General features: G+C 63.8%; 2 protein-coding genes across 3 annotated transcripts; both read right to left on the bottom strand.

Moving 5' to 3' along the window:
• Positions 1-373: 373 nt before the first annotated feature.
• On the bottom strand, positions 374-1,558 carry MYL7 (myosin light chain 7). Its single transcript, XM_037371846.1, has 2 exons — positions 1,384-1,558; positions 374-510 (listed from the first exon to the last, which is right to left on the bottom strand). The coding sequence occupies exons 1-2, from the start codon at positions 1,556-1,558 to the stop codon at positions 374-376; spliced, it is 312 nt and encodes a 103-aa protein (XP_037227743.1).
• Positions 1,559-3,784: 2,226 nt separating this feature from the next.
• GCK (glucokinase) lies at positions 3,785-10,746 on the bottom strand. Of its 2 annotated transcripts, XM_037371631.1 has the most exons (10): positions 10,193-10,746; positions 7,404-7,566; positions 7,107-7,261; positions 6,745-6,864; positions 6,559-6,654; positions 6,211-6,310; positions 5,176-5,359; positions 4,724-4,879; positions 4,035-4,268; positions 3,785-3,939 (listed from the first exon to the last, which is right to left on the bottom strand). In XM_037371631.1, exons 1-10 carry the CDS (start codon positions 10,235-10,237, stop codon positions 3,795-3,797), a joined length of 1,398 nt encoding a protein of 465 aa, XP_037227528.1. In that variant the 5' UTR covers positions 10,238-10,746; the 3' UTR covers positions 3,785-3,794. The 2 variants fall into 2 exon arrangements, with proteins under 2 accessions (XP_037227528.1, XP_037227529.1); XM_037371632.1 differs by lacking the exons at positions 6,211-6,310; positions 6,559-6,654; positions 6,745-6,864; ... (1 more) ...; positions 7,404-7,566; positions 10,193-10,746 and having other exon boundaries at positions 5,186-5,277.
• Positions 10,747-11,558: the final 812 nt, after the last annotated feature.

Here is an 11,558-nt window from a genome sequence, read left to right as displayed (position 1 = left end):
CTCCACAGGGCTCAGCCCCACAGCTGGCCCCGAGTGCCACCCCCTGGACCCTGACCCCTCTCTGAGCCTTGCCTGTCACCCCAGCCCCCCAGCCCCCTCCCCAGGCAATAAAGCCTCTCACCCCAGGCCACCGCGTCTCCTGGGAATGGTGACCCTGTGCTGGGGGTCTCCTGGGAGCCCGTCCTTTGGGGTGCTGTCCCTTGTGCTGGGAACATGCCAGCTCCCTGAGGACAGCAGGAGCTGTGTGGGGGTGCGAAGCCTGGGTGGGATGGAGCTTCCTCCCCCCCTGGGGACACTGCGGAAGGACGAGATCCCCTCCTTCCATGGTTTATTTGGTCAGAGCGAGTGGCGGGGGCGGGCACCCCCTGTCCCCTCAGTCCTCTTCATCCCCGTGAGTGACGATGTAGCACAGGGAATTGTAGTCGATGTTCCCCAAGATGTCGGTGGGTGTCACCGCAAACATCTGCTCCAGCTGCAGATGTGTTGCACCCAGGGGGCTGTGACAGGTCCCTGCAGGCGCCACGTGGGGGCCACGGGGGACAGGGTGTATGGGGGACACGTGGGGCCCTTGGGATTGGGGTCCCTCTGGGGCACACAGGACCTCAGGGGTGGGCCCAGGGTCTTGGGGAGGGGGCCGGGCACGTGGGGACCTCAGGGACAGCGGTCTGCTGGGGACACGCAAGGATCCTGGGGAACCCAGGGACAGGGTGTGTGCAGGGATGACCTGTGGGGATCTTGGGGCTGGGGTCCACATGGCGCATGTGGGGATCACGGGGCTGTGGTTGTACGGGACCAGGCAGATGGGGACGGTGGGGACAGGGTCTCTGGGGGAGCTGGGGCTGGGGGCTGTGTCACCCTGTCCTTGAATCCCCATGGGCGGCAGAGCTGGACCTCCTGGTCACCCACTGCCCCCAAGGGGCCGGTTGCCCCCCTCATGCAGGGACATGCGAGCGCACAGGGTGGGCAGAGGCCAGCACAGGGGACCGTGATGGTGACAGTGACAGCCAGGGGAGATGCCTCACCTCCTCTGCAGGGAACCCTCCGCACGCCTGGGTGGCCTCGGCTGTCACAGTCCCCTCACTTGGCACTGTCACTTCTCTGTGGCTGGTGCCACATCTGTCCCCACCCTTGGCACTGGCATTGTCACCCACTTGGCACTGTCACTGCCTACACGCTTGGCACCGTCACTGCCCCGTGCCTGGGATCAACATCACTGTCCCTGATGTGGCATCACTGACTGTAAACGCTTGGCTCCGTCACTGCCCCCACCCTTGGCACTGTCACTGCCCCTGCAGTTGGTGTCACCACTTTCCCACACTTGGCAATGTCACTGCCCCAATGTGGCGCCGCAGCCATCCTTATCCCCACGGAGTGCCCACTGACCCGGCTGCAAGCAGTTCTCCTTCAGGTCCGCCTGGGTGATGATCCCGTCCCAGTTCTGGTCGATGCAGCTGAAGGCCTGGAGCAGTGCGGGCAGGGGGCCGAGCCCCAGCCCCTCCCGTCCCACCCCACTACCTCCTTGAACCTTGAACCCCTGGGTCTGCGGTTGCTGGAGCATCGTTGGTGCTGCGCTGTGCCCACCTGGTGCGGGGAATCCCTTTGGTGGCCCTGGCCAATCAGAGTGCAGCCCCCCCCCCCCTTCTTTTGTGCCCCGGCCAATCAGAGTGCAGGGAATCCTTTTGTTTCTTGCAGTCAACCAGCCTGCAGGGAGTCGCTTCCTCCCTGTTTTTTTTGATCACAGCCAATCAGAGTGCAGGGAATCACTTTTATAGTCCCAGCCAATCAGAGCACAGGGAGCTCCTCCCTTATTTTGGCCGCAGCCAATTGGAGCACAGGGAATCCCTTTTGTTTGGTTCTGGCCAATCGGAACACAGAAAACCCTGCTTGCTGAGGGCTGCCACCAATCAGAGCCCAAGGATGTCTTTCTGGTGGCAACCAATGAGAAGACAGGGAATTCTGCTGGCCGATGCCTGCAGCCAATCAGAACAGAAGGAATTCCCTTTCCCTCTTCCAATGAGCTGGGGGGATCCCGGGGCTGTTGGGTGGCACCTGCAGGGCTGGGGGCTTGAGGGTGGTGCCACTGGGCTGGCCCCAAACCCCTGCGGTACCCCAGATCCCCAGGGTGGCCCCAGTACCCCGAGATGTCCCTAGACCCTGGGGTGTCCCCATGTCCCATGTGGTGGCCCCAAACCCCAGGGCAGCCCCAGATGGTGTCCCCCAAGTGGCCCAGGCACCCCAAGATGACCCTAGATCCCGGGGTGCCCCATGTCCCAGGGTGGCCCCCGGCCCCCTGGGGTGGCCCAGAGCCATGTGGTGGACCCAGATGTCCAAGGGCGGCCCCAGAACCCCACGATGGCCCAGACCATGAGGTGACCCCACACCCCCAGGGTAACTCTGACACCCTGGGGGGCCCCCGACTCCCAGGAGGACTCCAACACCCTGGGGTGTCCCCGAGCCCCGGATGGACCCCAACCACCCTGCCCCAGACCCTCTGGGGGACTCAAATCCCTGGGGTGCCCTAGAAATTTCAGAGAATCCCAACACCCTGGGGTGCCCCAGATTCTCAGAAGGATCCCTGCACCCTGTGGTGCCCCCAACCCCCAAAGGGACCCCAAACCCCTTGGATTCCCCAGGAAAACCCCAATATCCTGGGGTGCCCCAGACTCCCAGAGGGACCTCAACACCCTGGGGTACCCCAAAACTTCAGGGGGATCCAAATCTCTGGGATGCCCCAGACCCCCAGAGGGACCCCAGGGGTGCCCCTAGTCCCCCCTGCAGCACCCCCACATCTCGGGGTGCCCCATTCCTGGTGCTGGGAGGGGTCCCCGGCTGCACTCACCCTTCCCCGCTGCAGCCTGGGCTGGGGCTCCCGGGGGCACCCTGGCTTTTATCCCCCCTTCTCACCCCAAGCGAAATCAGGTGGGGGACGTGTGTGGGCAGCCGAAGCAGCCTTGTTGCCAGCGCTGGGCACTGACACCGCCAGGCTGTGCTGGACACAAGCCAGGCCAGGCCCCCCGGTGTCACCGCAGCTGGGGGACACTCTTTATGGCTGGCTGGGAAGCGGGGCCGAGCTGTGGCACCCCGGAACATGAAACAGCCTCAGGGGGTGCCCCCCTGTTTGGGGTGGGCTGGGACCCACTGGCTTTCAGGGTGCTGCTGCAGGTGGGATCAGGGTTGAGCCCGTGGTGGGGGGCTATGCCCCCTTTTGAGGCAATCAGTGCTGGGGGGGGGGCAGGGCACCCCCACGTTCTGCTCCCCACCTTGTCCCCATTGCAGGCTTGAGGCTGGAGGGGATCCCTGAAAATTGGCACCACATCTGGCACAGCTCTGGTGCACTCCAGTTGGTCTCTGCACCCCGGGGCTCACTGGTGGGGGCTGGCCCAGCCCCCTCCTCCACCCTGACCCCCAAGTACCCCCCAACCAGCCCCTTGTCTCTCGGCCAGCCCCTGGGGGGGTCTCATCCCCAGCGGAGGGGTTGGGGGTGCATGCAGAAGCCCCACGCTCTGCAGCTAGGTGAGGATGCAGGGGGCCGGGGAGGCACAGGAAGACACCCCCCGCCATGTGTGGGGCAGCCCCATGGTGGGGGTCTCCCAGTGAGCACAGGGGAGACAAGGAGCTCTTTCTCAAGCCCGGAGAAGTCCACGCAACCCCCATTTATTGGGGAGCTGGGAGCCACCTCTGCCAGCGGCAAATCTCTCCCCGTGTCCGTCTGCTCCTCGCAGAGCTCTGAGCGGGACCACCGTCCTCCCACCCGCCCCACCATCATCATCCTCAGCTTCCCCCCGAGTCCTTTCTCACTGCCCCATCATGCAGGCCATTTTGCAGGCGACGGCAGAGATGAGCGCGGCTCCGCGCCCGCTGCCTTCCTCTGACTGGATGAAGGTGATGTCGCAGCCGGGCGTCAGCTGCCGAACCGTGGCATGGAAGCGGTCCTTGAAGCTGCCAGAGGGGAAAAACCCGGGGTCAAGGCTGGGGGGATGTAGGGGGAGGAGGAAGGGGGTGGTGGCGGGAGGAAGGCTCTTGGGAAGCCTCACCTGGGATGGAGCTTGTAGACGGAGCCGTCAACGCCCACGGTAATTTTGAGGGTCTCCTGGCTGCGGCTTTCCCGCATGCGGTTGATGACGCCAGCCAGCCCGGCCGAGCACATCTGGGCAGCACGGGTGGAGACGCTCTCGCAGACCATCCGCACGATGTCACAGTCCGTCCCCGAGGGCAGCAGCTCAAAGGCCGTCAGGATGTTGTAGATCTGCTTGCGGTCATCAGAGTCGCTGGGATGGGGACAGAGGGGCGCATCGGCCAGGGGGACACAGTGGGACACAGGGACCCCGTGCAGGGCAGTTGTAGAGGGCTGGTGTGGGGTGACGGGATAGGGGATCCCAATATGGGGCAGAGCAGGCTGGTGTGGGGTGATGGGTTGGGGGACCCTGATATGGGGCAGTCAGAGCAGGCTGGTGCGGGCTGACAGGACACGGGGACCCCAATACAGGTCAGAGCAGGCTGGTGTGGAGTGATGGGACAGGGGTCCCCCATGTGAGACAACCCTGCATAGGGTGATGGGACACGGGGACCCCCACGTGGGAACACCTGGTGTGGGGTGGCTGGACAGACACCCCACTGCACCTGGACCGGTGTGGGGTGACAGGACAGAAGACCCTGATGCGGGGCAGCATAGCAGGCTGGTTTGGGGGTGCCACCTCCCACCGTGGCCCTGTCAGCTCCATACCTCTCGATCTGTGACACGAAGCGGGTCTCAAAGGTCCCACGGGTCTTGAGCTTCTCAGAGGCCTCCCCGTTGAAGAGCAGGTTCTCATCCACCAGCTTCAGCAGCACCAGCCGGACGATCTCCCCCATGTACTTCCCCCCAATGATCTTCTCATAGCTGGGGGGGAACACAGGCAAGGAGGCAGCCGTCAGGGCCAGGGCTTGGCGGGGGGCCACGTCCTGCAGCACCCCTTCTTTCCTTCCCCCTCACGTGCCGGACACATCCCTGCGCGTGGGCATGGCGGCCAGGGCAAAGGACCCCCGCCTTGGGGGTACCTGTGATGAGTTGCTCCAGCCTCAGCTGAGCCCAGCATGGTGCAGGTGGGCAGGGGAAGAAGAAGGGTGGGCAGAGGGGACGCAGCTGGGAATTTGGGAGGGGACACCCAGAGGAACTGGATCTGTCCTATTCCTTACAGTTGCTGACCGGGGTTAAGTGAGGTCTCGTCCACCACGCGGTCGTACTCCAGGAGGAACTCGTCCAGCTCCCCCGAGGCGCCGAAGGCCCCCCACTCCGTGTTGACGCACATCCTCCCCTCGTTGCCCTCCACCAGCTCCACGTTCTGCATCTCCTCCATGTAGCAGGCATTGCAGCCTGTCCCTGCCAGCGGGAACCAGGGATGGGACCGGGTGGTGGCAGGGGGGACAACGCTGATCCAATACCCATCGCGATGGCTCTGTGGGGCAGCCAGCTCTGTGGCTGCGGAGCTGTGCTCGGAGCTGCACATCCCCCTCCCGATGTGGATGGGGAAGCTCAGCCCTCCTGCTCCCCCCCGGGCCCTCCCCGCAGCCCCGTCCGGCTGCTTGTCCCTGGTGGGTGTCGGGGGTGGCCCCCGCAGGGTCCCAGGGGCTCTGGCAGCCGCACGGTGAGGGCAGCCTGGCCTCCGGAGGAGGTGATGATAAACAGCCCGGCGCTGGCGGCGCGGTGTTTACCCAGGCTGAGGGGACAGTGCGGAAAGCCCAGATGGCCGCGTGGTTGATCGCACTAAAGAGAGTGTGGGTCTGGGGGGTGGCGGGGGGCTGCCCCCCTGCAGGGGGGCAAAGGAGCCTGGGGGCTTCAAAACCATCCCCACCTCCCAGGCTCCCCAGCACGGCCAGCACCAGCCACCTTCAGTGGGTCCCCACCCACACGGTGAGGTGCCAGAGCCACCCGAAGCCTGGAGAGAGGATGTCCCCTGCTGGGGGTGGCCGAGCCATGGGTGACCAGACCCATTGCAGTGACCAACCCCTTTCTACCCTGAAGGTCCTCCCACCACCATGCCAGGCCCAGGTGATGCCATCTGGCGTCCCAACAACAGGAGACCTCGGCAGGGTGCCAGTGCCACACACCTGTCCTCAGTGTGTGTCCACAAAAAGGACAAGCCGCTGCTCACAGCAGGGGAGTGTGAGCGGGGCCATAGGAGCAGTCCACCCCCGCCTGCCACGCGTCCCTGTGGGAAGGGGCCGTCTTACCCACAATCATCCCAACCTCGCACCGGTGATCTTCATAGTAGCAGGAGATCATTGTGGCCACTGTGTCATTCACCATTGCCACCACGTCCATCTCGAAGTCCTGGGGAGGGGAAAAGGACCATCAGGGTCTCACTGGGGGTCCAGGCTGTCCTGCAGCAGGGAAATCTGGGGTGGAGGGTCCCCAAGGGCAAGGACGCATGCATGTGTCACACACACACGTGTGCACACACATGGAATGACCCTTCCTGGGGACAAGCTGGGCTCCAGCAGTCCTGTTGTGGGGATGGCCGGGGGTACCAGGGCCTCCCCACTGCTGCAGTACCAGCACAAACCGTACGCTCATCTCACCCCTCGCCGTTTGATGGCATCTCTCAGGAGCCCAACCACATTGTTCCCTTCTGCGCCGGAGGCTTTGAAGCCCTTGGTCCAGTTCAGGAGGATGCCCTGGAGTGAGGGTAAGACCGAAATGGGGCTGTAGGTATAGCTGGGTCATGGGGACCCCCGAGTTCTTGTGCTGCGCGGCCACCCCCTCACCTTGTCGATGTCCTCGTGCCGCACAGGGAAGGAGAAGGTGAAGCCCAGGGGCAGCTTTTTGTGCTTCATCTGGTGCTTGTCCAGGAAATCAGAGATACACTCGGAGATGTAGTCAAAGAGCTGGAAGAGAGGAGGGCCAGCCTTTGCCAGGGGCTGTCTCCATCCTCCCACTGCCCATGGCCAGCCACCATCCCCGCCACAGGTCCCCCAAGCGTGGCCACCTCCCCACCACCCCCAACTTCTGCCAGCTGGGATGAGGGATGTACCTGCTGGCTTCCCCACTGAAATGTGGCACGGTGTGCCCCTGCCTGGTGACAGGGACCGTGCGGGAGGGGACGGGATGCCCTGTGTACCCAGCTCACCATCTCAGCCGTCCCTGTCATGGCATCCTCTGGGATAGAGTACATCTGGTGCTTCGTTTTCACCTTCCACTGCCCTTCCTCCCCCTCGCCCACTTTCACCAGCATCACACGGAAATTGGTGCCGCCGAGGTCCAGCGACAGGAAATCTCCGACCTCTGCAAAGCCAGGGAAGGGAGACACAAGATAACCAGCTCAGAGGGGAACTCAGACTCCTGCACCAAGTTCGGTGAGGTGCAGGGAAGAGGTGACATGACAAAGGACCAGGAGCAACACCCGTCCAGCCCAGCAGCGCTGTACCTGAGCCCTCAGGTGTGGAGCGGACATAGGTGGGCAGCATTTTGACAGAGGCTTCCTCATGTGTCTCCAGCTTTAGCCCTCGGTCCATCTCTTTTTGCATCCGGTACATCACCTTCTTCAGGTCCTCCTCCTTCAGCCGGAACTCTGACAGGATCCGCTCCACCTGCAGCGGGACAGACGGCATCAGCTGGGGATGGGGGACATGGGACACAGGTGGTCTGAAACACAATAAGTAGTCCAAATTTTCCTTCCTCTGGCCCTGGTTTTCCCCATCAGCACACAGGCACCCCAAAACACCTTATCCCATCTCTCTGCTATCCTGCTTCAACCTAACTGACACACTGGTGAATTCACAGGACCAGCATGAGCCACTGCTGTCCCCAAATCCTCTCTTGGTGCTGCCTGTGAGCCACCCGTGGTTGGCACAGGGGTCCCCATGCCATCACCTTCAGCTAGTTGATTTGCCATGAGCTCAGGTGTCGAAGGCAGTGCCATTCCAGCAGGGCTTGGACTGGTGACCTGGGACATCCCATCCCACTGGATCCCAGGGTCTTTTCCAGCAAGGAGCACTTCCAGCGATGCCATTCAGGAGCTTAGTGGCTCCTACCACGGGTGTGGGACACCTCTGGGTTTGCAATGAGGATGCTGGTGTCCTTCTCAGTCCCCCGGGAGCCGGGAGCATCCCCCTCCCTGTATCCTCCTGGGAGCCACGGGCCCCTTTTTCCACCCATCAAACTCAGTGTGAACAGGGGGCTGAGGGCGGGCGGGTGGGCGGGCAGGACCACAGGCAGGATATAAAAAGTATTATCAGGAAATGCTCCCTGGCCTTGCTGCCAGGGAGAACCGCAGGGCCCACTTGAGGAAAGCGCCTGGCAGGCAGGACCTGTATTTACCCTTCATGTAGCAACCCCAGGCTCCGCAGCCAGCGCAGCCTCCATTAGCCACGGCACGTAATTGGGGGCAGGCAGCCCCGGGCTGTCAGATGGAGCTGGGGGAGCGAGCGCTCGCTGCTCGGCCAGATGCAGCCGGTGGCATTAGAGGGCTCATTAGTCACCGGGTTCCGGGCAAGCTTAAAATGCTCCCGCTTGCACTTTCACCAGCAGACGGATGTTTTCCTCAAGGCTGCTGCTGTTTCCCGATGTGTTTCAGGGTGGGAGGCTCTGTAAAAGGCTTTGGGATGTGGTAAAGTGTGCATCAGGAGGGCACCCACCACCTCCATTTAGCCAAACCCTGACCCTTGCTGCTCACCCTGACCCCCCCAGTGCATCCTGACACATCACCCAGCCCCGAATGCCATCCCTCAGCCTCCAGGCTGCTGAGCAGGGGCTCATCCCAAATATCTCCTCACCCTGAAAGCTCCTGCCCCGCAGAGCGCTCGCCACAGCCAGGCGGGACCCCGGCACCTCAGCACCCCTTCAGCCATCCTCCCTGGTCCATCCCGGTTCTGAAGACCAGGGGCTCCATTAATCCTGAACCCCCAAGGTGCTGTGAGACAAGATGCCAAGAGACATGGCTGCACCATGGAGGACACTGCTGTGCCAGGGGATGCCGCTGGCCACCCCCAAAAGGGGCTGGGGCAGCCCAAGGCAGCACCGTGGTGAGCTTCACCTCAATCCGGAAGGTGCTGAGCCCAGGATGGGTGGTAAAATCCTGCCAGGGGATTTGACCATCTTGCCTGTGTCGGCAGCTGAAGGTATTCAGTGCAAAGCCACCCTGTGGCACCACTCGGCATGTGAATGCCAAATTTGCCACAGCCAGAGGATCCCTGTCCCCAGGGCTGGCACCCGAAGGTGGCACCCAAGGGTCACAGTTTTATTTCTCCAATGGTTTTTTTCCATCTCAGGTGCCATGTGCCCCTACTCATCCCTTCTCTTGCCTCCAAAACAATGGGTTTGGCTCTTCCATGGTGGGATTTGGCTCTTCCAATGCAACCAAAACTGGCTCTCGGCTTTCCAAGGAAACTGTTTGCTCTGATCCATCCCACAAAGGGGACAAAGCTGGAATCCACACGGCCGAAGGCTGCAGTGGCTGTGATGCCCAACTCTGCCAGCCATGCACTCCTGCCCCTGGCACATGCCATGTCCCCTCGGTGTCCCCTTGGATGTCCCAGTTGGCAGCAGGGAAGCATCTCACTGTCCTTGCCCATGGCCCCGTGAGCTCAATCCACCCGGGATAGGAGATGGGAGCAGCTTTCCTCAACTGGTGTTTGGCCAGGGATGAGCCAGGTGCCATCCTACTGGGTGCCTCGGTGACAACGGTGACGACCAGCCGAAGGAGGTGACAGGCCCCACCTCACCCCAGGGGCAGCAGCCGCTTGGCTGGCAGCATGATGACAAGGGCAATGCCCAGATGGTGGGAGCATCCCAGCCAGGCATTGCGGTCCCACAAATGCTCCCAGCTCCATCCCAAGTCCTCAGTCGTGTTGGTGACGGGGGACAGCCCATGCCGTGCCGAGACCCAGCACACCGAAATGCAGAGCCCTGGTTCGCGGCGCTGGGCCCCCTCCCTGGACTGTGCTGGGGGGTTAGCCTCAGGGACGGGGACCCCTCTGGCACACCAGGGCTGACCCCAGGCCACCTGGCTTTGCCCCTGGAGCCAGCGTGCTCCCAGTCAGCCATCCTCTCTACCCGGCTGCTTCCATCCTTTGCCTGGCCACAGATGCCCACAGCACCCGGCTGCTCGCTGCTGGAAGCCCGGGGAGGATCCGCGCCACTCCCCACACCCACTGGGTGCCCCTCACCCTGTCTCCCCACCAGCCCCCCCCCGGATCACCCCGGCAGCAGCCTCACCTTCTCCTTCCTGCCGCTCTCCATCCTGGCTCGGTGATCCAGCATGGGGGCAGCTGTCGGGGTGGGGTGGGCTGCGTGCCGAGCCGTCCCCCCCCAAACCCCCGGGCACCCCGCTGCGGTGCCTGGCCTGGGGACCAAGCCCCCTTCCCCGTCCCGGCAGTCGTCTGGCCGGTGCTGGGCTGCTCCGTCCCTCGCTCTGCCGGAGGATGCTCCACTTTCGCTGCCTTATCTCATCCGACGCCCGGTGGCGGCCGCCTCCTCTCCAGCACCTGCTAAGGGGGGGGGATCCTGCCCCCCCCCGGCCTCTGGACCCTCAAGCAGAGGGGCAGGGAGCGCAGCCTCGTGCCCTGGTGGGCTCAGCCTTCTCGCCCCGCATCCTTCGCACCGGGGACACACACGGGTCGAGCTCTCCCCACTTGCTTCCTTCCACCGGTAAATGTACTTACTGGCGCGCGGGACGGTTTTCAGTGCGGTGAGGGGTCACGAGCCCACCCCGGTGGGTTTCTACAGCTAGCGGGGAAGTCCTGGCGTGGTGGCGAGGCTTGGCCGGGACCCCTCCCTGCTGGGGGCCACTGGCCCTGTCATGCGAAGCACCACGCCCCGGGCCACCCGTGTCCCCGCTCCAGTTGTCATATCAACAGCTCGATGTCCTGGCGTCGGTGGCAAGCACTCCACCCGACGGCTTAGCAACCCGGCACGCTCCCATGGAGACCGTGCCAGGCCCCAGCGGCCGCAGCTCGATGACAAAGGTTACGGCCACCCAGCGAGGGGCGAGGGTGACTGGGAAGTGCTCCATACCCCCAGGATGGGAAAAGCGCTGGCGATGCCGGGATTGATGCCAGGCATCGTGGCAGACTGCGGACAGCCGCCGGTTTAGGGGGGACGGGGACATGGCGGTTCCCCCTTCATCCCTGGATCGGTGGCATCTCGGCCAAGCACTGGGGGGCACCTGGGGGAACGCCAGCTTATGGGGGTCCTGGTGGGCAAGAGGATACTCCCAGCCACGGGTGGACCCCAAAACCTGAACGTGGCAGCACCCCCTCGGCACGGAGTGGGGAGCGGGGAGGCGGGCTCCCCGGGGAGCATGGACGGGCGCTGTGGGGCCAGCAGCCCCACAGGGAAGCCAGGGGGCTCTGGGGAGGGCGGACGGTTTGGGGGTGTCACGGCAGGGCCTGGCGGGGGGGACAGGGTCACCCCACAGCGCCTCATCCCCACCCTGCTCCCAGCCCTGTGTTGGGGGGGGCAGCTGTGTTGGGGGGGGGCAGCTCTGGTAACATGTGCCCACCCTGTGAGGGGAGCAGGCCCTATAGTGGGGTCCTCAGCCCACAGAGGGGCCCAGACCCCCTGGGGGATGCACCCCCACCTC

The sequence above is a fragment of the Falco rusticolus genome, chromosome 20 (assembly GCF_015220075.1).
Source record: "Falco rusticolus isolate bFalRus1 chromosome 20, bFalRus1.pri, whole genome shotgun sequence".
In the NCBI taxonomy this organism is placed as follows: domain Eukaryota; kingdom Metazoa; phylum Chordata; class Aves; order Falconiformes; family Falconidae; genus Falco; species Falco rusticolus.
The sequence above is the reverse complement of the archived record's forward strand: the minus strand, read 5'-3'. Positions and strand labels throughout refer to the sequence as shown.